Source organism: Vicugna pacos, chromosome 19, assembly GCF_048564905.1.
Source record: "Vicugna pacos chromosome 19, VicPac4, whole genome shotgun sequence".
In the NCBI taxonomy this organism is placed as follows: Eukaryota; Metazoa; Chordata; class Mammalia; order Artiodactyla; family Camelidae; genus Vicugna; species Vicugna pacos.
Window position 1 is genome coordinate 46,640,992 of NC_133005.1, and position 25,677 is coordinate 46,666,668.

Below are 25,677 nucleotides of genomic sequence, written 5' to 3' on the forward strand. Positions count from 1 at the left end.
CGGTGGCACCCCAAAGATGCTCCCTCAGAGCTGTTTGGAAGGTGACCCACTTCCACCATCCCATGGGGTCCTGGCAGGAAATGGCCCAAGAACTCCCGTAAGCTGCGACCTCATCTGACGAGGGATCCCCAGCCTGAGGGGGCAGGGCTCTGCCCTGGGCCACCACTGACCCTCAAGAAGAGGGAGGAAGCTCTCTCCCCACCCTCCAGAGGCTGGTGGCTGAGTGGGGTGGGGGCAACTGGGCCCTCTCCTTCCGGGCCAGAGGGCCTCACGCTCACGCTCACGCGCGTCCATGGGCATGTGCTGGGGGCTGTGGCACAAGCGTGTGCACGTGTGGGTTTGACTGATTCTCTGGGAGCCGGTCAGCCTCTAGCTGGACTCAGGGGGGCCCTCCCAGGAATGACCTAGCCCCTGCCGGCTCCTCATGAACTGTTTGCCCCATTTCTCACCTGGGAAGCTCGGACTGCACAGAATGGCATCGTCCCCACCTGAGCTGGCCCAGCCTACAGCAGGCTCCAGGCTCCAGGCTCCAGGCACACACACAAGAATGAATGAGTGAATGGGGGCCCTGGAGATGTGGGAGAGGCCTCTCCTCTCCACTCACCAGGTTGGAGAGGAGAGGTCCCTCCTGCTGACGTTGGCCAGTGTTGCTCCTCTGACCCTGGTGCCCGGCCACCTCATGGATAAGCTCCTGCCTTTATCCGCTGTCCTTGGCCTTGCCCCAACCCAGTGACTTCCTGTCCCCGCCCCCACGACACGCCAGCTTTTCCATGACATGGCCTTTGTGAGTTGGGGGAAAAGGAGACCAGTGGGGCAGGAAAGGGGCAAGAGCTGGGCTGCGAGGCGGAGGAGGGGGGAGATTGAGGGCATCTGCCAGCCCCACTGCAGCAGCCCAGAGTGCACACCTAGCCAGGCCCGCCGGGGCCCTTGCACTTGCGGGGTGCCCTTGCCCAGAGCAGTGATGGCAGGGCCGGACGTGGTTTCTGACCCTGAGCAGTGTGGCTGGCTCACTCAGGCCCTGGCCAGCTCCCCTGCAACTAGGGTTCCTGCCGGGGGCCAAGACCAGTTCCTTACTCCCCCTACAGCCACCCATGCGCCGATTTCCGCCCCCACCCCCATGGGACAGACACGTGGTGGTGAGGAGGGGGAAGTGGCTGTGGAGGCTGCTGACATCTTTTGAGACCCGGAGCCCAAGGTCCAGGCTAGCTGGCCAGGAGCAGAGCCCGGAGCTGCAGGCCCTGAGCCTGGGCTGCAAGGAGTCAAATACAAGACCAGGAGAGCCTGTCGTGCTGGGAGGAGGGCAGGGCCCAGCAGAGGCCAGCCTCCTCGATCCCTCCCTCCCCACGGTGGCCTCACAGCCCTAGCGGCCACTGCCAAAGCCCAGGTCCCAGGCAGGATAGCACTCCAGGGCCCCAGCCAACCCATCACAGCTTCACTTTCAACAGTTTTATTTCACAAAATGTATAGACAAGCTACATTGGCAACACCTTTTTTAATTAAAATAAGTCATCTCTGCTCTGTAAGCTGCAGGAGGCAGGGGGTGGGTGGGTGGGGGTGGGGTGAGAAGGCTCCAACGGGGCACTAACCAGCAGAGCCCCCTTCCTCCTCATCGCTGCCGTCGGGGACGGCGTCAGTCCCGAAGTAGCGGTCGCCAAAGTTCCCTGAGGGAAGAGGCAGGTCCCTGTGGTGGGGACCCAGCCCACCGCCCCCGAGCGCCCCTGCCTGGACCGGGCAGTCTCACCGATGCCAGGGATGATGCGGAAGAGATCGTTGACACGCTTGTCCACCGCCGTGGTGATGATCCTCACGCGTGGGAATGCGTAGGCCACCGAGTGGACACCCATCTCCGCCATGAGCAGCGACAGCAGGAAGATCTTGTCCTCGGGCACATCGTGGTCCTGCGCAGCCAGGGAGTGAGCCCCGCCCAGCCGCTGTCCGCTCCCCCTCCCCCTCCGCTGCTCACCAGGAGCACCCGCACCGCCATCATGGCCGCAGCGCCGGTGGACACGGTGCAGTCCATCAGGATAACGTGGTCATCGCTAATGTCCTTGGGGAGCCGCAGGTAGTGGAGCTGCGGGCAGCCACAGGGTCAGAGCCCAAACCAAAGGCCGCACCTCAGGCTGCCAGTGCCCCCACCCCCTTCTCTTTCCCGCCCCTGCCATGCCCTCACGCCCAGGACCACAGCGCCTGTGTGCGGCCCCACCTCGGGCTCCCCGGTGAGCTGGTTGGTCTGGATGAGAATGGTACCGATGCGCACATCCTTGCACACGGCCCGCAGTGCGGGTTCCATGGTCTCTCCCGCCCGCAGGATGGACACACCTGTGATCTGGGGAGCACGGGGCTGAGCTGGCGGACCACCCCTCTTGCCTCCCCAGACCCACCTGCAGGCCAAGCCGCTGGTACCTGCTTCCCGGCATAGCACTTGCCCGCGTAGTCTTGCCCTTGTGGGGTCTGAACCACGCAGTCCTGCAACAGAGCGGAAGGCAGTGGTGAGCCTGAAGCGCACCCCCCCAATTCCTGGCGCCCCCAGCGCCTCCCAGGCCCTGCCTGCCGCACACCTGGAAGGGCAGGAAGGAGAGTGCGTGCTCGATGAGCAGCCGCATCAACCTCTTGGAGTAGAAGATGAACTCATCACGGCTGGTCTCCTTGTCCCTGGGGGCCACCATGGGTTCAGCGAAGGGCCAGGGCCGCCCACCCCGCCCCGCAGGAGGGCCCTCACCTGATGATGGTGTGCATGCCCCGCACCTGCGGCGTGCTTTTGAGGACACTCAGCGTCCGGGGCAGGGGGTGGCACTGGTGCGCCGAGGCTAGTGCGGCCCTGGGGACACAGACCGATGGGGAACTCAAGAAGGTATGTCTTCTCCCCAAGCCCCGTCCTCCCACTGTGGGCTGTGGGGGGTGATTGTGGTGGGAACAGCGGGTGTGTGGCTGGTCTGGAGGGAGGGCCCCACCCCGAGATGCCCTCCCCCTTAACAGCCAGGCAAAGGTTAAAGGACACAGTGGGAGACAGAGCAGCTGACCATTAGACAGAAAGCAGGGGCTGTGGTGTGAGCCTCCCCTCTCCACCCGGTCCAGATCCCCTCCTGCAGGACTTGGCAGTGGGAGGGCTCAGATGTCGGATGAACCTCAGCCCCCAAGATGGGCAGCTGGTCCCCACCTCAGGACACCTCTCCCTGGGGAAACAGCTGAGCACTGGGGCCAAGCCCCACCTACCCCTTCCCCCTAGGTGATGCTTGAGCCCCTCAGGAAGGGGCAAAGCTGGCCTAGTGCCCCTGCTGCCAGGGCCTGGGGGGAGCAGGAGGAGGAGCTGGGGGTGGGGGGGAGGGGCCTGCAGCCGAGGCCAGGCACACAGCGCAGGGACAGGCAGGCGGCACCACGACCAGAGCACTCTGTCCTCACATATCCCAGCGCAGCTTCCTCTGCTCGCCAGGTGAAGAGATGAAGAGGAGGTTCGGGGAGGGAACAGGGCAGGAAACCCAAGGGTTTACAGAAAAGAGGAAAGAAGAAAGAAAAGACCATTCAGCAGGGAGCATCGGTGGTCCCCGCGGCCACTGCCGGCCTGAGGAAGAGCAGAGCAGGTAGCAGGTGGCGGGGAGACGCCTCCAGCCTTCGCCCCAGTGGGCACCAGCGAGCCGACACCACGCTGCCCAGCGGGCCCCCACCCGCCAGCACTTCCGGGGGCTGAGGGAGGCGGGTGGCCGCTGGTCACCACTTCCTTGGCTGACCAGAGAAAGGAAACTGAAGCTGGCTATGTGGAGGTGTTTTCTCGAGGTTGAAACCCTGGAAACTTTTTTCTCAGAACAAAGGCTTCCAGGGGACCTGTTGTGACAAGACCTGCAAGTGCCCTGGTCTGGCGAGAGCTGAGCAGGGACTCATGCCAGGGCAGGAAGCTGGAGAGGCCGGCGACCGGCCTAGAGGCATTTCCAACACCGCACGAGCTCTGGGGCTCAGTCTGGCACTTTCCAAGTCCACAGAGGGTGCCGGCTGAGGGCAGGTCACTCATGCTGACCTGTGTGGGGACAGGTGCTCACCCGCCTCGGGGTAGGACGTAGATGCAGCCCCAGGGCTCCGAGGCCGCCCTGCCACCCACAGCCCCCCCTTGCCCCTGCGCCTCAGCTCCAGGGCCAGGGCGGCCAGGGGGCCTGTGGCTAGGGCCTCACCACCGCCTGGGGGAGTAAAGACTGGCCTCTCAGACCAAGTAGAGTTGCTGTAGACCCAGGCTCTCTGGCTACTGATGGACATGCCTGTGGCCACCACCCTGGGGACCCAGCAGTGCTGGCTCAGGGCAGCTGTGCCCTCAGGTCAGACCCCATACAACCAGCCCCAAGTTAGGCAAGAGCCTTCAAAGAGACCCCACCGGGCTAGGGTCAGGGTGCTATGTGACCTCAGGCAAGTCCCTTAACCTCCCTGGGCCTTAATTTCCTCAACTGCCGGCAAGGACAGGTGGAAGCAGTGGTGGAGTGGGTAGATGTGGTGGGACGGGAACTGCCTGCCTGCCTGCCTGGGTGACAACCCAGACTCTTGAGCTCCCTGTGGACGTTGGAAATGCCTCTGTCCATGTGGACAGGTGTGGGAAGTCTTACCTGACACTGAGCTCACGCTGCGGCAGCAACACAGGGAGACACAAGGGAACGGGGCGGGCATCAGTGACGGCAGCACTGCTCACCTCACGGTCACCAGACAGCACAGCCAGTCGCCACCGTGTGCCTCGGCCAGCCAGGCCACCCCCACCCAGAAATGGACAAGCCACAGGCCCACGGGGGAGCCAGGACCCCCGGGACTGTATTCTGCAGGCCACAGGCACCCCATGAGGAAGCCTGTCCAGAGCAGTGGGCAGTGCCCATGGCTGGCCCTGGGTGTGTGACCTCCCAGGATGCTTGAGACATGGGACTCGGCACCAAACCCAACCGTCGCCCAGAAGGGCTGGGAGGGACAGGGAGGACAGGGAGGACAGGGGCATACCCCACTGCATAAGGCCCAGCTCAGGCTAGGAGTGCGGGAGACATCTCTGTGCCCCCTGCTTCCTCAGGGAGCCCAGCAGCCTCTGGCGGCACAAAGCTATATGAGCCGTGTGGCTATGGGCGGTGACAGTAGGGGGGTGGGCCACAGGGGTGGGGGTACTCGGCGACTGGCTCACCTCCTCCAGCTGGCTGTGCACATGCTGCACAATGAGGTCGATGGCCACCGTGTTTCCGCTCCCTGAGGCGGGGCAGGATGGGACGGGGTGGGGGCGGTGAGGTTTGGCCCCACCCCACCCCCGGCACCCACACCGGTGGGCCCACAGCTCACCCCGGGGCACCACGATGTCTGCCACACGCATGGTGGGCTGGATGTACTGGTCAAAGGCTGGCTTCACAAACTTGTTGTACTGCTTGATGACGCCCTCGATGTCCCGGCCCCGCTCGCTGATATCTCTGCGCAGCCGCCGCACGAGGCGGATGTCAGAGTCCGTGTCCACAAAGATCTTCATGTCCAGGAGCTGGAGAGGGGCGAGTCACTGGGGGCCTGGAATGAGGGGCTCCAAGGCCCTGACACCAGCAGGGCCAGCATGGGCCACATGGGATCCCCTCCTGCAGGGCTGGCTATGATGGCTGGGAACAGACTGGGCCCCCGGGGCACCTCACAGGACTGGACGGTGCTATCTGCACGTGTGGTGTGGACAGTGGTGGCTGTGCGTGGTGTGCCTGGGTGCTGTCTGCAGGGGCTTCAGTCAAAGAGCACCAGTTGTATGCGGGCTGCCAGGACACTGCTGCCTGGGTAGCTGCCGTCCATGTGAGCTCACTTGTGGGCGCTCACAAGCTCCAGGGGTCTGGGGCCTGGTCCCTCCCACCACACCCACAGGGCAGTTCTCAGGCCTGGTGAGCACAGGGCCTCCTGGCCCCACACTCAGCACACGGCAGGTGACGCCTGAAGGGGCCGTGTCGGGCGGCAAGGGCTCCTGCGCCTGAGCACAAACTCAGAGCCAGCACAAGGAACGAGAACAGGAGCACGGCTGGCACAGGCCTCCCTGGGGCCTCGGCGGGGCCGGAGAGGGCGCCTTGGGGCGTGGCCTGGCCGGCAGCCTGCCACACCTGGAGCGGCTGCCCAGAGCCCCCCAGGGGACAGGATGCCCGCAAAGGCGGCATAGACACGGGAGGCTGCTCCCTCCCAGACAAGAACGCATGCGCGGGCAAGTGAAGCCTCTCCCACCGACATCGCTTTGACCTCGGCGACCACGCTGACCCCAGGAAACAGCAGCAAAAACAGGGATGAGAAGGGGTGAGCGAGAATCAGGAGAGGCCACTTCTCACCTGACGCTGGGACGACAGCACAGCCCAGGGACAGGACACGTGGCTGGGGCCCACCCGCAGGAGGCAAGTTTAGGGCGAGTCCTACAGGAGGACCAGGGGCCAGGCAGGACCCACCTCCAGCAGCGTCTTGTCAGCAAAGGCCATGATGCCCTCAAAGATGATGACATTTGCACCGTAGAGCGTTTTCTGCAAAGGAACCGCGTGTGTTGAGGCGGCTGCGTGGCCCAACGCCAGCCCCATGAAGCCGGGCCCACGGAGCCTACCCAGTCCTTCTTCCGGCTGTGAGTGGTGAAGTCATAGATGGGCACTTTGACACTCTTGCCCTGCTTCAGCTTCTTGAGAGTGGAGATGATAAGGTCGAAGTCAAAGGCATCTGGGTGGTCAAAGTTGAAGTTGTTGTGGGCGGCCTGCTCCTGCTGCTGCCTGGTGAGCACCTGCGGTGGGGGGGGAGGCGGAGCAGCTGCAGGGGGAGGTGCACCTGCAGGGAGAGGAGCAGCTGGAGGGGGGAGCACCTGCAAGGGGAGGAGCACCTGCAGGGGGAGGAGCAGCAGCTGGAGGAGGAGGAGCACCTGCAGAGGGAGGAGCAGCTGCAGGGGGGAGCACCTCCAGGGGGAGGAGGAGCAGCTGGAGGAGGAGGAGCATTTGCAGGGGAGGAGCAGCTGCAGGAGGAGGACCACCTACAGGGGGAGGAGCAGCTGCAGGAGGAGGAACAGCTGCAAGCTTAGGCCCCACATGGAGGCAGGAGCTGTGGACCTCAGGGTCAGAGCTTGCACAGGCGGGACATCCTCACCTTGTAGAAGGAGTCCATGGACAGCAAGACCACCCAGGGCACGTCCAGAGCCTCAATGATCATTCTAGCCACAGTGGTCTTCCCAGAGGCACTGCCACCTCCCAGGCCTGTGGGAAGGGAGAAGAGACCCTGAGCAGAGTGTCCCCGGCCAGCCCCACAGACGGGTCCCAGGGGTGCCCGTCACCCAGCATGCTGCCTCTGCTCACAGGGACCAAACAGCCCTTTCCAACTAAGCCACCAACCTCCCTCCCTCATTCCCCGGCCGACATCTGACCTGGGACCCAGGGCAGCGCAGGTCAGCAGAAACACTGGCCAGGGCGTCAGACAGTGGGCCCTGCCTGACCTGTCCACTCAGATGTCAGGGCCAGCGGCAGCCTCAGCCGCACCCCCACCACCCGTGCTCACCGATGGCGAAGGCCTCCTTGGACTGTGTGCCATGCTCGTTGTACCAGGGCGGCCGCCCCGCCGTGTAGATGGTGCGCTTACTGGTGCGCAGCAGGGGCGGCTCAGACTTGCACTGGCTAGTGGTGCGCTTCCGGGGCGAGCGCCCAGCACCCACGGTGGGGAGGAGCCTGTCCAAGGATTCTGCGTTGCTGCTGCAGAGGAGGGGTACACACTCACCTTGACCCTGGGCCACCAGCCCACCACCACCCCGTGCTGGGTCTGGTGTGACCGGTTCAGGCAATGCCCCCACACAGGTATTGGCCTCGGCCAAAGTGAGCTGACCCAACTGGGGGCACAGGAGCCCGGGGCTACCCAACTGCAGGGCTTATGGCCTCGGACTGTCACTGCCCACAAATCCAGATGGACAGCAGTGACAATGGGGACGCAGGGGGACTGGGCATCAGCTGGGCTGGGTAGGGCCCCTGCTGCCCCAGCAGACGAGAGATGGGCGCGCCCAGGACAGTCAAGGCCCCTTCACACACAAGGACTGTGTTCTGTCCCAGCACACACTCTGGGCGGCCCTTCTGTTTCATAAGATCCAACCCTGCACCCTGTGGGCATGCAGGGAGAGGGGCTCCTGGAGAGACAGGCCGCTGACAGGAGGGCTGAGCAGGCGGCAGCATGGACAGACCAGGAGGGAAACTTGGGGCTGGGAGACCAGGAGCAGCGCCCTGTAAACTCCAGGGAGAGGGGCAAAGGCCCCCAAAGGCCAGAGGGTGGGAAACAACATGGGAGAAGACCCCACCCGCGCCTGCACTCCCCACGCTGCATCACAGCTGAGCTGTGCTGACTCCTCTGTCAGTTTCCACCCCAAAGAGCATGGACGTGATTACCAGCCCAAGGCCTCAAACCCTGCAGGGACAGCGGGCTAAAAAGCCGACAGGTGGGCTGTGCTGGGAGGCTGGGACGCAGAGCTGGGCGTACAGGTGGCCGAGGGCCAGGGCAAGCTCAAGCAGCAGGCACTTCTAGCTGCCGCCTGAGAACGAGACTGGGCCGGTCACAGCATCAGCTTGCAGACCTGTCCCAGAGGGTCCCCAGCAGGTGTGGCCACCACAGAGCCCCCGCAGGCTAGAAGACTGTGGGGAACCGGAGGGGGCACCAGACAACCCTGGCAGGATGTGCATCCACCCACAGCTGCACGGAAGACAAGCAGGAAAGCCCGAGAAGGCCCCGCACACAGGTGTTGAGTACGGGCAGGTGAGGTGCGATCCCGTTTACGTAAAGATCAGCGAGTGAAGGGTGCACACCTGCACACACGTGTATCTGAGCGCCTGCGAGAGATGGCTGTGCACGTGGAAGGCCAAAGGCAGACATGCCAGGGCCATCTTGGCTGCACAGACCTGGAACCAGGATCTCTGCCGTGTCTGAGTGTTTTACAAGCACACGGCCCCTTCATCATCAAAAACCAAAGCAAGCCTCGGTCTGTCCTCGAAGCTCCTTGTCCCGCTGTCACCACAACAGCCTGCAGCTGCAGCCAGGGCACCGGCTGCTTCAAACTTGACCTCAGGCAGACGCCCCACCAAAGGCAGGGCTAGCTTACCCAGGGTGTGACAGGCGCCCGGGATGGCCCGGGGACACCGATGCCCCTGCAGCACAGTGCTCCCAGGGCTCCTAGCGTTTCCAAGAGCTGGGAGGAGGGTGTCTGTATGCATATGTGTGTGGGGCGGGGAGCGGGGGCAGCAGGAGGAATTAGCTCAGGTCTAACACGTGACAAGTCACACCAGCAGCTCTCGAGGGCACGGAGGGCGACGTCAGCACAAGTGAAGGCAGAGAAAACCAGCCGTCCCGGGGGACAGAGGGCACTCGGCGGCCCGTCCTCATCATCGGGGCAGCGTGGAGAATAATTAGCCCGTCTGTGTGCTCCGCTTTGCCTCTGCGGCTCTGGAGGCAGCAATTACTCTACCGCGGAGCCAAGTGCAAACAACAAAGAGGGACACCAAGATGACTGCCACCCGCACCCTCCCTCCACCAAGCAGGAGATGGACCGGGCACAAGAAGGGGTGTCTTCAGGCCGGGATGCACTCATCCCCCAACAGTGACCGCAGAAGCAGGGGACCACTGCTCTGCCCCAGAAGCCACAGTGAGCAGGCAAAAAAGGCCAGGCCAGGCCTCTCTTCTGCCTCCTACTCCGGGAGTAGACGCCAACACAGAAAACCTGGTTTGCAGAGGAGCCAGACCTCATCACCCCCACAGCCCAGCCCTTGTGCTGACCACACTCGCGCACAGTTGGGCTGCCCTGCAGGACGACGTGGGACCCAGGAGGCCTGGGGCTGGCGCTATTCCCGACCCCTGCTTTTCACTCGTCTGCAGGCCTGGACCCTCATGACGGCTCCCGGTCCTGCTGAGGTAACGACCACTGCCGCCACCAAGGACAGACTGACAGCCTGGGACAGACGCCTTCTCAGAGAAGAGTGCCGTGCAATGGTGAGACTTGAAAGTAGGCGAGGGATGGCTTGAACAGAAACCCGCCCACTTGGGGCTTGTGGTGGGCCTGACCAGCATCAGGCCAGGTCTGCGGACAAGCCTAGCTCCACTGCCTTCTCCAAAGCCTGGTCTCTCTCCAGGAACAAAGCCGCCCTGTGCCCTCAAAGTGAGCCTCTCCCCACTTTCACGAGACCACCTTCGAGATGGGAAAGTCACACAAGACCGCGTCTCCCAGCTCACGATGCACAGGGTGCTGCTGGCCACGACGACAAAAAGTAATTTCAACCCAAAGGACTACAAGCACAAGGGACACAGGTCCGCCAGCACCTGACAGCCTCAAGCAAAGCCAGCCTTGCAGGCGGCAGGCCTTCCTGGCCCCCACGAGCACCTGCCCGTCCTGATGTCCACTAGACACAGTTCACCGGGCCGAGGCATCCTCACCGGGTGACAGCAGGCCTGCCACTCACCTGCCTTCTGTTCCAAGGCTCCAGCACCCCGAAACCCTGATGCCTGGGTAAGCTGGGGGACTGCTCATGACTGGGACGCCAGGGAGACCAGGACGGCGGAGCAATCCCAGGTGTGTGCAGGGGCATCACCACGCTGCCTCTCAGACCCACAGTGGCCCCGCAGGACAGCTCAGGAGCTCTGTTGTGGGGAGGAACCCTGGCTGGCAGACAGTGCCTGCTGGGAGGCAGGGGGCCAACAGAGGAGAGGCCCCAGAAGCCCCTGAGCCGAAGTAACAGCACTTGGTGCTGGCCTCAGAGGCCAGGGCACAGGCATAAGAGGATCACCAGCTGGGGGCTGTGCGCTCGCCCGATATTAATAGCACTGACCCTGCTGCAGAGAATAGCCAGGCAGCCCTCGGGTGTGAACTGCCCTCCTGTGCTCAGGCTGGCCCACTGCCGGCCTAGGGCTGGCTGAAGACCACTATGCCCCCCCCAGGAAACCCTGGAGAAACCTCCAGGCCCCTGGCCTGCCGGCTGCAGGGCCAACCCCCCAGCCCCCACCAGTGGGACAGGGGACAGGGAATCTGAGGTGTCTCTTGGCCAAGCCAAGCTGAGTATCAGGGCTGAGCCGGGCACCCCCCTGCCCCCAGGTGCCTCCTAGAGGCATAAACAACCTGAAACTCTACCCTCTCCAGCCGAGAATAACTGCCTGCCCCACCCCCTCCACATAAGCTCCAACACGTCCCCCTCCCCCAAGGCCTCCAGGCTCTGTGTTGAGCTGGGGACACAGCCACGCCCTAGTCTGGCCACAGGGTCTGGCCGCAGGAGGAAGAGCAGGTCCTCAGGGTGGGCCGGGGCTGCAGGAGCTCCCCTCAAGTCCCAGGTCCCTGGCCTCCTCCCGTGATCAACCCATCTCACATGACAGCTTCTCTTTGAGGCTTCCAACAACACTGAGATGGCTGACAGGGGCTCAGGGGAGAAAGAATTCCACTTGAGTTTATACGCGGGAGGCACTCCTGGGAGCAGCCTCCCTGGCCGCCCAGGTAACAGGTACCTGGAGGCAGGACCAGCCCATGGGAGCCTCTCCCCACACCTCTGGCCCTGGGCAGATGAACAGCGGACAAAACCTGTCCAGGGCAGGCCTGCAGAGAGGGGCCATGCAGCTTCTGCCTCAGCCTGACACCCAGTCCTGGGTTAGGGAAGTTTACCAGGTGAGTAAGATGGGGCCAGAGGGAGGAGGGAGGAGCTGGCCCACGGGGGCCTGGGGTGGTGGTACGTCCCAGACTGGCTCAGGGACAGAGATATCAGGGCAGCTTTCTTAGAGCAGATAGAGAACTGGGGCCAGGCAGCAGGGGTGGGGTTGGGAGGCTGGAGCTCTCAAGGGGCTGAAACTGGCTCCAGGTACTTGCACTGCCCCCACCCTACCCCTGAACCGCCCCCCTCCCCCACAGGATCCTCTCCTTCTCATTGCCCTGGGCAAATCCAGCCAGCCTCCCTTCACTCCCACAGCGGGGTCTACCTGGACCACAGCAGGAGACAGCCTGAGGGGTGCACTGTCACTACCACTAGGTGCTCCACCAGAGCATCTAGTTCAAAGGGAGTCCGAGGTCCCTGTCCTCACGAGACTGACCTTCTAAAGGGGCCAGCAAACAAGGAACCAAGAAAGGTGGACTGACCATACCACTGTGGCTGCAACCGCAGTCAGAACCGCAGCTCAGAGGCAGCTGCACTGACACCTGGACACTGACTGGAGCCGGCTCTGGACCCTTGGGGGCATGCCAGGACTGTGAGAAGGGAGGTCACGTGCTTGAGAAACATGGTGGAGAAGGCAGGGAACAACGTGTGGGAGATTCTCCCAGGACATCCTGAGGCAGTTCCAGGGCAGGCCCATGGGCCTCTGCAGGAAAGTGCTGTGGTCTCCACACACTGCCCACGAGTCCTGGCTCCCCACCTCCATCCGCTGGGGACCACGCTCTGAGGAGGGGATGGCCTCTGCCTCCCCAGAACCATGGGGGCCCTGTGCCCACTAAGTAGTCTGTGCACAGGGCAGGGCCCAGACTGTAGCTGCCACCAGTCTGTCTTCGGGGAGTGCTTTTCTCAGGAGCTCATCTGGTCTCGAGCTCAAAAGATTCTTTGAAACTGGCAGGTGTCAGACTCAGGACCTTCCTCTTCCACGCTGTCGCCTTGCGCCAGGCTCCCAGTCAGACTGGGGCTCACTGGAAGGGTGTGAGCCTGGAAGAACTCACGATGGTCCTTCAGGCCCAGGGAGCCTCTTCCTGCCCGCAGCTCCTGGGGGAGAGCCGAGGCAGCAGTGCACCCTGCGATTCCTCCCCCCACCATCCAGCGGCCCTGTGGGCGGGCACTCAGAGTCCAGGCCAAAGCACTCGCCAGGCGGGCTGGAAAGGTTTCCTTTGGCCCTACTCTGCAGCCACCACTGAGCCTGGCCTAAGGGACAGTTCAGATCCGGAAGCGAGGAGCCAGCCCTCACCTGAGCACTGCTCCGCGTTACCCTCTGGGGCCGAACCCTAAAAGCTGCGAGCAGGAGCCGCCATCCCCGCCCCTTAACAACCTCCCTTTTTAAAAAGCCCCCAGGGCCTCGAGGGTCCCCGCGGGGCGGGCTGTCGGAAGGCACGGGAGGCGCCGCCCAGCATCACAACCCCTGGCCTCGGGTGGGACAGGGGCAGAGGCAGAGCCGAGTCCATGCGGGTCCCGGAACAGACTGACCACTTGGGAGCTTCCGGCGGGCGCCCAAACCAGTCCCGGCGCTCACCGGCCCAGCACGCCGTCCGCTCGGGACAGACCAAGGCCCCGCGCAGGACCTGCTCACGGGCCCCTTCCCACGGCCGTCGCGAGGGCCCGCCCCTGCCAGGCCCCGCGGACCCTCGGCTGGTCCAGGCCCTGCTCACGGGGCCGCCCCTCCCACAGGACGCGAGGGGCGCGCCGCGCCTACCGGTCCTCGCACGCCGTCTCGGTCTTCCCCTCTGGCAGATTCGGCCCGTCTCCAGCCGCGGGGAGCGGCGGGGCCTGGCGGGGGACGTCGGCCGAGGCCGGGGGCGCAGCCATGAGCTCGGGGGCCTCTCCGCGGGCGGGGCGGGGCGGGGCTCGGGGGCCGGCCGCGCAGGCTGCCGGGAGCTGTGGTTCATCGCTCCGCGCCGAGCGCTCGCCAGAGGGCCCCGCGGACTACAAGTCCCGGGAGGCCACGCTACGGCCATGGGAGAAAGGACCCCCAACCCGCGCTTTACCACAAACTCAGCCGTACAAAACCCCTGGAAAAAAATCAATAAACATTTATTTGATACAGTCATTTTTAATACATACAGGTGATGGCCCACCCCCGCACCACTTGGGACCGAGGGGCGGGAACGAGGACCGAAGACAGATGGTCACTAGGCGGGCAGGGCCCGAGCTCACCGTCAAAACATCTTGCAAATAAACACTTTGTAGATAGAATATATATGTATATATATGGTTACAAGTGATAGCTGGAACCTCTCTTCGAAATGCACTTATTACGGAGAACTGGCATTAGAAAACCCAAAGTACAGGATGTGTGGCTGCCACGCTGGAGGTGCTGGCTGCCCCCAGGCCCTCAGGGTAGCTGCCTGGGGCCCTTCGAGGGGGTACACGAGAACAGGCCCCCTCCCCGAAGGCCAGGGTGCACCCATTCTTTCCCTTCCAAACAGAGAGACAGGAGGGGGGCGACCACTGCAAGGGCCACCAGTCACACCAGGGGACACTTGTCTGCCCTTGCACAAGCAGAAAAGTGCATCCTATTTGTGTGAAGTGTCGGTCTCTTGAGTCATCCCTTTCCTGTTCTCAGGGCAAGGGGGTGGGCTGGGCCAGAGGTAGATCTTCAGAGAGGGACCTGACATTGTGCCCTAGGCTTGGGTCGCAAGCAGAGTCCACGCCCACCTGGTGAGGGGGGTCTGCAACTTGGGTCCCTCTCGCTGAAGGTGTCAGTCAAGGGCAGGTGGCTACCCGGCTGCACTCCCACCAGTGTGGGAAGTGGGCAGATCCCACTGAGCCACCCAGGGCTCTGCCTCAGTGGGAGGAGGGCTCTGCACACCAGCATGCCACTGCCACCCACCAGCCAGAGCAGGGGGAGCAGGGAGGGGAAAAGGGAGGGAGGGTCCACTTTTGGCAGCAGTCCTCACGCCCACTTTAAAGACAAAGAAGAGGGTTAAAGTGCTCAACATTAAGTTACCCAAGATCCCACCTCTTCCCACACATCTCAGAGGGTTCCCGTGCCAGGGACCACAAGTGGACTTCAGGGGGTGACAATGAAACTCATCCCCCAGCCGAAACCAGCCCCTGCTCTCCAAGGGCCAACAAGTACCTGAGAGGCCAGGGTGGGTGGCTGTCCCTAGCAGAGGTGTTGAGGTCCAACCTTCTCCAGCCCTTGGTGACACGGACGAAGTGCACGTGGGCCTCCTGCCAGCACCTGCTCCCCGGCCCCCAACGAGGCTGCTCCTGCAGTAGCTGCCCAACCCACCTCTACCTCCACCAGCTGCACACCAGTGACACCCAGGAACACAGGAAAGCAAGCCCTTCTGCCCCAAAACCCACGCCGCTTGCCTAAGCTTTGATGCTGGACCAAACCTCCATCTGCCCAAGCCTCCACCCATGGATCTCATCAGGTGCCAGGGAGTCCACGTCTCTCCCTTCTCCACATATTAAGCCAGGACGGCCTTAGGTCAGAGCATTCTAACCAAAGGAAGAAGCCGGAGACAGGCAGCACGGCAACTCAGCCCTAGAGCCCTCCTGGAAACTGTCTTCCGAGTGCAGGGTGAAGAGAACTGAGCCCACACTGGAGCCCCTCCTCTCCAGGGGCTGGGGGCAGAGGGCTGCCCAGTCAGCACTGCCTCCCTGAGCAGGGGAGGGACCCCAGCCCAGCCCCCAGAACCACCGTCGGCACCAGGAAACCCTTAGCACCAAAATGTCAGATTGTTGTGAATTTTTGTATAAAAAACAGAATAAAAAAAAGGTTGTCACTTGTCACAGCAACAAGACTGGCATCCACTACACCCAGGAGACACACGCACACGGGCAAATATCAAAATTCACATCATCCAGGATCGGCAAGGCCGAGCCCTCAGCCCACCCCCACCCCCCAGGCTCCATTCAAATTCAGCGGCTCTGAGCATCCCCCGTCCCTGCAATGCCACATCGGAACGTGGGGCCCAGACAGGAGCCCAGAAACCATGGGGCTGCTTCCTCAGGGTGCCTGGACTCCACCTGAACCAACCTGCAGACCTCACCATCCTTGGGGCAGCAGAGGGAGCCAGGACAGAGCCCTGGAGCTGCCACCACCCTGCTGTGACCTTGGCCAAGCTCCCTTGCCAGCCTTCAGCTCTCATTTCAAAAGGCCACACAACCAGAAACGAAAGAGCAGGTAAAAAGGGTGCAAGGAGGCGCCCACGGGAGCTTGGCCATGGGCCAACCCAGACCAGCAGGCAGAAGGCTGCTTCCCACAGTGGTCACTACTAAGAGCCAAGCCCCCATTCCCTGCCCCACATGGCTGTGGGCCCCACATGACTCCAGAACCCAGCCTGGCCCATCCCTAACCCGGCAGGCTGCCCAACCTAGGCCAACGGCATTAGCAATGCTGGAGGCTGAGACCAGAGATGGCTTCACGGGGGCCCCTCAGCACTGCTCCCGCGGCCCTGCAGTGGGAGAAGCAGAGCTGCTCTCTTGCCCCAAGCAGGGAGCGCTACTGGGGATGGCAGAGCAGGGCTGCCTCCCACCACCGGGCCAGTGGGACAGGGGCCCGAGCTCAGCAAGGGTTGTACAGCAGGGGAGGGTGGGCCCAGAGAGGTAGAGAGAAGTGCAGGAACCAGAAGATGGCTGGGGGAATGTGGGGGGGTCATGGGAGGAGGGACCTTGGTGAGGGGTTGGGGGGTCAGGTAGGGCTGGATGGGGCGGGGCACAGTTGAGGTGGGAGGTGGAGAGTTGGGAGGGCTGTCAGATCAGCACGGCAGCTGTCAGACTTGGGATCTGTCCTGGGAGGTAGCTGTGGGGTGCTGGGGTTCCAGTGTCAGGTCGAGAAGTGAGGCAGCCCAGAACCACAGGGCACCAGGCACTCCCAAGCCTTGGGCCCAAGGAAGCAGGTAGGGCATGAAGCTCACACACCAAGGGCCAGAAGGCCATCTGCCCGCTCCACGCTGCCCCCAGGGCACTGAGACCCAGTCCACAGGCCCTCCTCCTGGCCATCCAGGACCAGACTCTGCCGGCTGGGAATGTCCCTGCAGACTACTGCACCGGGAGCCCCTGCCTGGCAGCCCTAGCCCAGCGTGCCCTGCAGTGGCCTATACAGGGGAAGGGCCACCTTTGGGGGAAGGGAATGGGCTGGCCGCCCCCACTGGACAGACGAATAGGCGGGGTGGGGGGTGGAGACCTGGAGGATGGGAGGTTCCAGAGCCCCACCCTGGACACAGGGGCTTGGCCAGCGTGGGGACTGGGCCCCACCCACCTGCCAAGCTCCAGGCTCACTTCTCAGGGGCCTTGCTGGCTCCCACCTTCCGGCCAGCAGAGCCCCGGGACCCCTTGTCTCTGCCTCCTGGGGGCCAGTCGTCCTGGCGAGGAGGCGTCCTGGGTGCCAGCTCCTCAGGGGGCCGTTCCTTGGGCTTGCGGCCCCGCTTCTTCCCACCAGCCAGACTCTTCTCCTCCTTCTTGGGCACCGGAGAGTCCTGGCCTTTGTGTCTGGGAGGCGGGTCTGCCGAAGTCCGGAACCAGTTCTGGGAGAGAAGAGCAGTGATGGAGAGACTCTGTGGCCAAGGACACCGAAGGGCTGAGCGGCTGGGGACCCAGGGTCTGGGGCTCCCAAGCCTCTCAGCACCTCCAGGGAAGCCAGATGCCACTTGCTCAAAGACCACATGAGCTGCCACCCGGACACCCCTCACCCAGCCTGGCCCCTCCATGGGGCCAACTGGTCTAGCCACAGGCCCAGCAGGGCTCTCACGCCAGGACCCCGTCCCTGCCCCACCTCCGCGTGGGTCTTGAGGATGTGGTACTTGACGCCGCTCTCTGAGCCGAACTCCTTGGGACACAGCAGGCAGCAGTACTTCCCCACCAGGTGGTCCCCCTGGAAGGCAAGGGGCAGTCTGGCCCCAGAGGTTGGCTCCCACCCCAGCCCTTGGAGGACCAGAAGTACCCAGATGCAGCCAGGACCCCCCACCCACCCCTTTGGCTACAGGGTCAGGGGCAACTGCAGCTTATCTGGACAGGTAGCCAATGGGTGGGCTTCAGGGACCCACAAAGCCACTCTGTGGCGGGGCCACCAAGTTTCCCTGATGCAGGGAAGGAGAGGGATGAGGAGAGGGTGGGGAGAGGCAGGTGTCCCAGGGAATGCCCTCACCCCAACCCCAGGTCGGTGTGCCCACCTGTCCCGGTACAGACAAGGAACCCCCATGGCGGGACAACAACCCAGGACTGACTGGCCAACAGCTAGGGCTCGGGGTGGTGCGGGTCCTGGGCTGGGTTGGCCATTAGCCCCACGGGGCAGGGCGCACACCCAAGGTGTGGGGACCCCAGGGGGAGCTGGGAGCACTGAGTACACATCGTGCCCAGGAGAGGGCCTGCGGACTGACCTTGCTGCAGCTGGCCAGATGGGCCTTGAGGCCAGACACACTGGAGTAGATAGCTTCGCAGCACTGGGGGCAAAGGGCAACCATCGGGGAGGGCCTTCCTGGAGGTACCCCCACACAAATGGACACTCCTTGCTCCAGCCTCTGGGACCTGGGGTCCCTCTGGGGCAAGTGGCGGGCTTGCCCCCAGGAGTCATGAGGTGTGGGCAGGCCAGGCTATGAGGACTGAGGTCGAGGCCTCTCTGCCTGCAAGGTTCCATCTGAGGCCCCTGTGGGGGCCACGTGGAGGGCTCCCCTCCAGGCCACATCTGGGCCCTCCATCCCAACTCCCAGTGTCCACAAGCCCACCCTAGCCTCCCCAGCTCACATCATTGGGGCAGTTGACATGGCCCTTCTCCTTGACCTCGTTCTTCCACACCTCCAGCAGCTGGGGGTTCAGCACAGGGAGGCCTGGCCGAGTGTAGTTGAGCTGCAGAAGCCAACGGGCACCAGTGTGAGTGCCAACCGACATGTCCAGCTGCTCTGAGAAAGTCCTCAGCTGGGTCCTCCATGGACCGGAGGCTTGCCCAGGGGGTGAGCAGACAGCCCAGTCACAGGGGGCTTCAGGCTGGGGCATGTCCTGCTCAGAGACCAGGAGGCTGTGGCTCACCCTCGCAGTCTCAGGCACCAGGTCATCCTTCATCCGCCGCTTGGTCCAGTCCCGGGCCAGCTCATCCTCTGCGATCTCCTGCAGGTGGAACACGGCAACCTGGGCCGACGTGCGGCGGATGCGGCCACTGGGGGTCCGCTCGACACCCAACAGGTCCTCAGCCTCGGAGGGCTTGTCCTCGGGCTCCTCAGGGGGCTGCAGGGTGAGGAGGCCAGGTGAGCCACAGGAGCCACGGGCATGGAGATGTGGGGACTGGGGGCACATGCCACAGAGAGGGAACACATGAGCAAGCATGCTGGGGACACGGGGGCCCATCCAGGCTCACTGCCCCAGTACAGGTGGCTGGCAGGAAGGGAAGGGACTGCAAACGCAGCAGGCAGCAGATGGACATGTCTGCCCGGTGCCCGAGGGATGGGGGAGCCGGGCTGTGGCCGCTCACCGGGGCCGTGTGCTCCGAGCGCACGTGGTAGTCGTGGCCAGCCTTGGAGCGGTAGGTCTTGCCACAGTGGGCGCAGGGGAAGGAGGGGCTCTCCACCTCACAGGGCGGTTTCCCGCAGCGTCGCTGGTGGTACTGGTAGCCCATGAGGCTGGAGAAGGCGGCCCCGCAGCCCTAGGGTTCCGGGATCAGGTAAGTGGCCAGTGAGGGTCGGCCGCATCCTACACGGTGCCCACACCCGGGCTGCCCACTGACCTCCTGCGGACAGCGCAGCCGCCCCATCTGCTTCAGCACCTTCCGCAGCCGTTCCCGCTCCTCCTGCTCGCTCCCCTCTGAGGCCTCGGCATCCGAGGGCTAGGGGGCAGGCCCAGCCTCAGTGCCCCCAGCCCCCACAGGACCCTTGTCCCGGGGCTGGGGCACGGGCATCCCCGGTCAGGCATGGGAGCCACTAGGCCCTGCAGTGGTGTGCTGACGAGAGGTGAGTGGTCAGTGCTGGGCAGGTGGGTGGGTCGGAAACCAGCGGTCAGTGGGCGGGGCTGGAAGGCAGCTGGGCCCACTGGCGTACCTTGGCGCTGTGCTCAGCCATGGTGTGGTAGTTGAGGCCAGCCTTGGACTTGAACTGCTTCCGGCAGTGCTGGCACTTAAGTGCATCCTGCAGCTGCAGCCAGGACCCACCTGTGAGAAGCTGGCCCTGGGGTGCCCCCTCCCAGCACCCCGAGGGCAGCCTTACCTTCTGACACACTTCCATGTGCTTCTTGAGCCCCACGAGGGTCTTTCGGGTGACCACGTTGCAGGTGGGACAGACAGCCTCTCCCCGTTCGTGGATGGCTCGTTGCCACTGCTCCTCAGGGCCACCTGTAGGGGCAGAGCCAGAGCCTCAGGGGCCACACTCAGCCCCCGTCCCTGTGGTTCAGGATCCGCCCCACAGTCGAGACCTGGCCTGGGCCCCACCACATGGCAGCCCCCACCTGGGGCTGGGTGGGCCACAGGGGCCGGCACCTCCTTGCTGACAGCGCTGGTTGGGGCCGGCACCTTCTTCCGCATGTCCTCGGGGCCCGGCCCCTCCTGCTTCTTGGCACGGTGAATGCGGGATTTGTCTTCCGCCTTGGCTAGGCCTGTGTGCACATGTAGGTGGAGCAGGTGTGGGCCGAGGGTGCTGGCACACCTGTACATGTGCTGAACCCCGCAGGTGCCTGGCTGGCCTGAGGCCTCACCTTTGAGTCCGAAAGTCCCTGAGATGGACGGCTGCTCCCCTGTAAACTTCTTGGGTGTTTTCTGTTTCCTTCCTGACTCGGGGGAGAGAAAACAGGGGCCAAGACTCTGGTCAAATAACCATCGGGAGGCACCGCCCCTGTCCCAGCCACTGGCCCCCGCCCTCGTCTTACTGTGCTTTGTGCGCTCCGCACCCTCCTCAGGCAGGGACACAGGGCCCGAGGCCCTTAGCGCCTCCTTGCCTCCCAAGGGCCTGCTGCCCAGAGAAAGGGGGCTGCTGCTGGATTCTGTGCTCTCCTGGAAGGCTGAGCTCTGGCCGGTGGTGGATGGGCCATACTCCCCGTTCTCTGGCCTCGCCTGCTTGGGTGGAATGGGGCAGGCATCCAGGCCATCTGCAGCCCTGCAGGGAGCAGGGAAGTGAGGGACAGGAGAGTCCACTCTGGGCCCTGTGACCCCCAGGCTGCAGCTGGAGGCACCAACCCCAACTCAGCAGGAGCCCCCGTACCTTTTCTTACCGCTGCTCCTCCCCGCGGCTCGAGGAGCCTTGTTCTCAGACTTGGTCAGCAGCACCATCTTGCAGGGCGGTGTGTGTCTGCTGATGGCAATAGGTCTGCTGACCGTCACTGGCTTACTGACCACAATGGGCCTGCTGACCGTCACCGGCTTTGTAACCGGCACGGGTTTTGTAACTGTCACAAGCTTTGTCATCGGCACTGGCTTGTTGATGGTCACCGGTTTGGTGACTGTCACTGGCTTGGCGATTGGCACAGACTTGGTGACAGGTATAGGCTTGTTGACTGGCATGGGCCGGCTGACCGTCACTGGCTTGGTGGCTGGCACAGGCCGGCTGACCGTCACTGGCTTGGTGGCTGGCACAGGCCGGCTGACCGTCACTGGCTTGCTGATGCCGATAGGCTTGCTGATAGTGACAGGTTTGCTCACTCCAATGGGCTTGCTGACCCCAACGGGCCGACTGACGGTGACCGGCCGGCTCACTGGCCCAGGCTTGGGGGCAGGCAGAGGTCGGTCCATGTGGTTCCAAATCCGGTGCTTCTCTAGCTGGGTCTTGGAGGTGAATGCGGCCTCACAGAAGGGGCAGGGAAAGGTGAGCCTTTCTGAGATGGCACCCTGGGTGGAGAGGGCAGGTGTGGGGTGGGGTGCCCAGGCCTCTGCCCAGACACCCCTGAGCCCACAGCCAGGGCAGGGCAGGCCCCAGGCCTCCTCTTCCCCAGCCGCAGACCTTACCCCTCGGCACCGCTGGTAATGGTACTTGAGCCCGTAGATGCTGGGGAACTCCAGCCAGCACCCAGAGTTTGGACACTTCACCCTCGAGTGCGCCTTGAACTCATCTTTCCACTGGTTCATCAGGGAGAGCTGGGCGTGGGAGAGGCCAGGCTGCTGACCCCACAGCTGCCCAGGCCTCTGCAGCGCCCTCCCCAGGCCAGAGCCCTGCAACCCTGGACCACAGTAGGAGGCAGGCCCCTCGAGGAGCCTCAGTGCACCAGACTGTTCCTTGAGCCCCACAGACACGATACACTAGGCCCCAGGCCCTGCCCTGAAGCCCTGACACACAGAGCGGCCGGCTGATGTAGGCTGAGGGCTCGCTGCTGCTCTTGCAGGAGGTGAGCACAGGCGAGGCAGTGGGCATGCCAGGCAGACCCCCCAGGAGCCCCACCCAGCCCTCAGGGAGCTCACAGGAATGTCTCGGAGGGCCTGGCTCTCAGCTTTTGGACGCCCCTTTTTCTTCCCTTCTGTCCTGTCGCTGGCTGAACTTCCCGAGTCAAGGCAGAGTGAGCCCTGACTGGGCACCGTCTGCCCACCCCGGACCATCGGCAGCCCTGCAGCACACAACAGACCGAGGCTCAGAGGCTGCACTCCCCACAGCCTCATTAGCCACCCAGGGGGCTAGTCAAGCCTGGACCGGGGCATGGGGGGCAGGAGGCCACGGGCAGCCAAGGATAAGAACCCAGGACCCTGGGCTGCCTCCACCCTGGGAAGCTTCTTAGGAGCCTAGGCGGCCAGCTGGGCACCTAGAAGCTGACATCCAGGGAGGTCCAGACCCAGCCCCGCTGCCCATGACCACCTGGCCTGACTCTTCTTACCTAGCTTTGGAGGGTCGTGGAGCATGGGAAGTCGGACCTCGTTCCGGCTGCCATCCTTCCCAGGTCCAGTCTTGCTGGACCCTGGAAGCCGGCGGCCTCCTCCAACACAAAAGGGATCGGTCATCTCTGCAGAGCAAGTGAACAGACCTATGAGGCCCACGAGGCCCAACTCAGGACTTGAAATGGGCTGTTCTTGAATCCTGCCCCCAGGGAGGTCCACTCTCTGGCCCAAGGAAGGGGAGCCGACCTACCTGTGCTTTTGGCCACAAGGGAAGCAGGTGATGGGGTGGGGGGTACGTCTGGTTTAGGGAAGGGGCTGCGCAGCCAAAGTCTCCCCAGACCCAGATGACCCAGGAGATACCGTCAGCTTGGAAAAATCTAACCCTGTTCTGAGACCCTCACCAGCCCCACGGGGCTCCCTCTGTCTCCAGACACACAATCCCGGAGAGTGCCGAGAATCACGCACCTCCTACCTAGTGCTGGGCTGTGGATGGCCCCAGGAGGGGTGCAGTGCCCTGGAGGAGGGAGGCCAATAATACCCCTCTAGGGGCCAATTGTTACACTGGTGTGGCTGGCTGTTGGCCTACAGGCTGTGCTGGCCCGGTACCTTGGGACACCTTCCCCCACAGCCCCACCCAGACCCAAGGCAATGCCCCTGGACAATGCATCCTTCTCCCCAGAACACAGATGGAAGGCAGGCCCTGAGGGCCCCAGCCCACTCTCCAACTGCACACACACCCCTCCAGGGGGAGCAGACCAAGGACCCCGCAGCACCGGGTTCTAGTCCCTGTGCCAGCTGCACCACCCTACCTGACCCTCTTCTTGGCCATGTTCCCAGCTGGGGGCCCTCCCACCAGAAGGAGGCCTCACACTGGACCCCTCAGCCACCCTCCACCTGGCAGACCTCCCCCTCACTTCCACCCTCAAGAGACTCTCCATCCCCAGTCTACAGGCCCCCCAGCACCACTCCACAGACCACCAGCCACTGGCCACAGGGAACATTCCACTGCCCCAGGCTGGGCCTCTGCGGGCCTGTTCTGCTGGGGTCCCTACACCCTGAGAGCTGGGGGACTCTGAGTTCACTGAAGAAGGTGGTAGTGGGGGGGGGTTCTGTGGGCAGGTGACCCCTCCCCTGGGGGTTTCCAGCTAACATATCAGAGGGGATGGGAAGGAGCTGGTGTGCCTAGGAGGGTCCAGGGGCCATCTGGGCAGAGATCAGGAAAGTTACTGCCCACGGCCATGGAGATGCCTATACCCTGAGCCTGGGGGAGGTCTAGAGGGGTGGAAACAAACTTCTTTGAAGTCCTCACACTGCTGCTTCTGAGGTGACATGCTAGCATCAGTCACCCCAGCCCCATGACGACCCCAGCCGCGGGGGCTGAGGGTGCCTGCTGAGCCCACCTTTCCAGTCTTCCTCCAGCTTAGGTGGAGAATTCAGAGTTCCCGGGCCTGGGGCAGAGGCTGGCCTAGGAGTCAGAGACCCTCCTTCTATCTAGGGCCTGTGACTGGCGCACCAAAAAGAGAAAGGACTTCCACCCTCCCAGAGGGCCCAGCAGGGTCGTAGAGGTGGGACCCTTGCCGAAGGGCTGGGGGGAAGGGGTGCCACGCGCTGACAGCAGGCGACGCTGGCAGCGGGACCGGGGCCAAGGCCGCTCGGCCCCGGGACCCCAGCCCAAGCCTGGGCGCACAGATGAGGCGGGCCAGGGGACGCACACCTGGAGACTGGCCTCACCACCCACCTGTCACCTGTGCCGCGTGCGGGCCCGGCCTGGCCCCGGAAGGGCCGATCGCGGGCGCCTTTGGGGTGGGGGGGCCCAGAGGCAGTGAACCAAAATGGCGACTTTTTCTGGAGAAGGAGGAGGCAGGGACGCGGCGCCGGCGCCGGGCGCGGGGCGCGGCGCTGGGGTACGGGCGCGACGGGGGCGGCAGGCTGGGGCCCCGGGCTCGCCCCACGACCTGCGCGCGGGGTCAGGGTCGGGGGCGCGGCCGGCGCGGGGGCGGCCTGGGGGCGCGGCCGGGGGCGCGGCCGGGCGCTTACCTGCGGCGCGCAGCGGGCCAGGGCCGGGCAGGGGCCGGGGCCGGGCCGGGCCGGGCCGGGGCGCAGGGCGCGGGGTCCGGGCGGCGCAGGCTGCGCGCCGCGCTGCGCACATGCGCGCTCCCGCCCCTCCCACCTTTGACAGTTTTACTGTGGGGGGGAGGGGGCGAACTCTCGCGGTATTCCTGCAGCCGTTCCGCGACGGGGAGAGACGGGTCGGGGGAGGGGGCCCAAAGGGCTAGCCCGCTCGCCCGGCTCCCGATCCGTCGCCTGCATGTGCTGGGCCACCAGTGCATGGTGGCCAGTTGTGCCGCTCGCAGGGCAGGAGGCGTTTTCCAGGCAATGGGGTAAACTGAGGCACGATAAGGCGCTGGGTACTGCCCCCTAAGCCCAGCGCGCACGAACTGAAGGGACTGAACATCTCTGAGTCCTGGCCTTGGGAAGGTGTGGCTGTGGCAGCCGCTGTCCGCTGGGACCTTGAACTCTTGGTCCCCACGGGCCTTCCCCCTGCAAAGCAGGATCTGGCCTCTTTTCCAACCTGTGACCATGTCTGCTCGTGGCCACCCTCAGGGAATCGCCTGGCCCCTGGCAGTGCCATGGCAGTTTGAGGCCATGGGCTTTATTGGGGTTACTGACCATTGGAGCAGTGTTTGTCTACTTTTGGGAGGGTAGTCCAAAATCAGCGGCCAGTGCCTTGCTCCTCTGTGCCCCAGAACTGGGCTCTCGGCCGGGAAGGTCATTTCAAGTCTAGGGGTGATGGGGCACCAGCCTCACCGAGACTTGAGAATGAATGAAACAAGGAAGGAGTTGTAGGTGGGAAACAGAGGCACAAGGTGCACCCCTTCCCTGAGCCCCTTCCACCCGTTCTGTCCACACTGGAGCAGCTTTGGCTACACAGCTTGTGGGCAGGGCACAAAGGACAGGGGTAGATTTGGGGCCTGCTTCTTTCAAGGGATGAAGTGCCCACAGTGGGGCAAAGGCAGGGTGGGGCCCTCTGTGGGGAGGTAAGTCAGTCCTTCCCTTGGAAGTCAGAGCCAGAGAGGCCCATGTGATCCTTCCCTCATTCCTGTGCCTGGGGTCAAGACATGCAGGACTTGGGGAGAGGGGTCAGTGTGTGTGCCCTGAAGTGCACCCAAGGTTGCCAACTTTCCCTGCGTAAGTCACGTATGATGCTTCTGTGTGATGATGTGTGTCAAGCAGTGTCCTGTCTGGTGTCAGGGTATGTCTGTGTGTCCTGTACTAGGTGAGAAAGATGCCTATCGTGTT

General features: G+C 63.8%; 2 protein-coding genes across 6 annotated transcripts; both read right to left on the reverse strand.

Moving 5' to 3' along the window:
- Nucleotides 1-1,473: 1,473 nt before the first annotated feature.
- On the reverse strand, nt 1,474-13,490 carry UCKL1 (uridine-cytidine kinase 1 like 1). Of its 4 annotated transcripts, none has more exons than XM_072944605.1 (15): nt 13,345-13,490; nt 7,486-7,673; nt 7,081-7,187; nt 6,554-6,724; nt 6,405-6,476; nt 5,290-5,479; nt 5,138-5,199; nt 4,584-4,600; nt 2,720-2,818; nt 2,559-2,652; nt 2,404-2,466; nt 2,204-2,326; nt 1,964-2,071; nt 1,742-1,898; nt 1,474-1,661 (listed from the first exon to the last, which is right to left on the reverse strand). In XM_072944605.1, exons 1-15 carry the CDS (start codon nt 13,455-13,457, stop codon nt 1,582-1,584), a joined length of 1,644 nt encoding a protein of 547 aa, XP_072800706.1. In that variant the 5' UTR covers nt 13,458-13,490; the 3' UTR covers nt 1,474-1,581. The 4 variants fall into 4 exon arrangements, with proteins under 4 accessions (XP_072800706.1, XP_072800705.1, XP_015099403.1 ...); XM_072944604.1 differs by having other exon boundaries at nt 7,486-7,676; XM_015243917.3 differs by lacking the exon at nt 13,345-13,490 and adding an exon at nt 10,416-10,483 and having other exon boundaries at nt 7,486-7,676.
- Nucleotides 13,491-13,661: 171 nt separating this feature from the next.
- On the reverse strand, nt 13,662-24,532 carry ZNF512B (zinc finger protein 512B). 2 transcript variants are annotated; one of them, XM_072944603.1, is made up of 17 exons: nt 24,415-24,532; nt 22,377-22,502; nt 21,970-22,112; nt 21,520-21,648; nt 20,780-21,402; nt 20,448-20,674; nt 20,277-20,348; nt 20,031-20,177; nt 19,793-19,917; nt 19,628-19,720; nt 19,318-19,416; nt 19,066-19,236; nt 18,627-18,821; nt 18,345-18,446; nt 17,981-18,043; nt 17,377-17,475; nt 13,662-17,128 (listed from the first exon to the last, which is right to left on the reverse strand). In XM_072944603.1, exons 1-17 carry the CDS (start codon nt 24,524-24,526, stop codon nt 16,880-16,882), a joined length of 2,775 nt encoding a protein of 924 aa, XP_072800704.1. In that variant the 5' UTR covers nt 24,527-24,532; the 3' UTR covers nt 13,662-16,879. The 2 variants fall into 2 exon arrangements, with proteins under 2 accessions (XP_072800704.1, XP_006209715.1); XM_006209653.4 differs by lacking the exon at nt 24,415-24,532 and adding an exon at nt 24,116-24,204.
- Nucleotides 24,533-25,677: the final 1,145 nt, after the last annotated feature.

Excerpts from the sequence above, each read along its gene's own strand:
- UCKL1 (XM_072944604.1), bottom strand. The coding sequence starts at position 13,457 with ATGGCTGCGCCCCCGGCCTCGGCCGACGTCCCCCGCCAGGCCCCGCCG. Across the intron at positions 2,327-2,403 it reads AGTGCTATGCCGGGAAGCAG|ATCACAGGTGTGTCCATCCT; the intron begins GTACCAGCGGCT and ends CGTGCTCCCCAG. Across the intron at positions 1,662-1,741 it reads CCGCATCATCCCTGGCATCG|GGAACTTTGGCGACCGCTAC; the intron begins GTGAGACTGCCC and ends CTCTTCCCTCAG.
- ZNF512B (XM_072944603.1), bottom strand. The coding sequence starts at position 24,526 with ATGTGCGCAGCGCGGCGCGCAGCCTGCGCCGCCCGGACCCCGCGCCCT. Across the intron at positions 22,503-24,414 it reads TGGCCCGCTGCGCGCCGCAG|AGATGACCGATCCCTTTTGT; the intron begins GTAAGCGCCCGG and ends CTTGCTCTGCAG. Across the intron at positions 21,649-21,969 it reads AGGCCCTCCGAGACATTCCT|CTCTCCCTGATGAACCAGTG; the intron begins GTGAGCTCCCTG and ends TCCCACGCCCAG.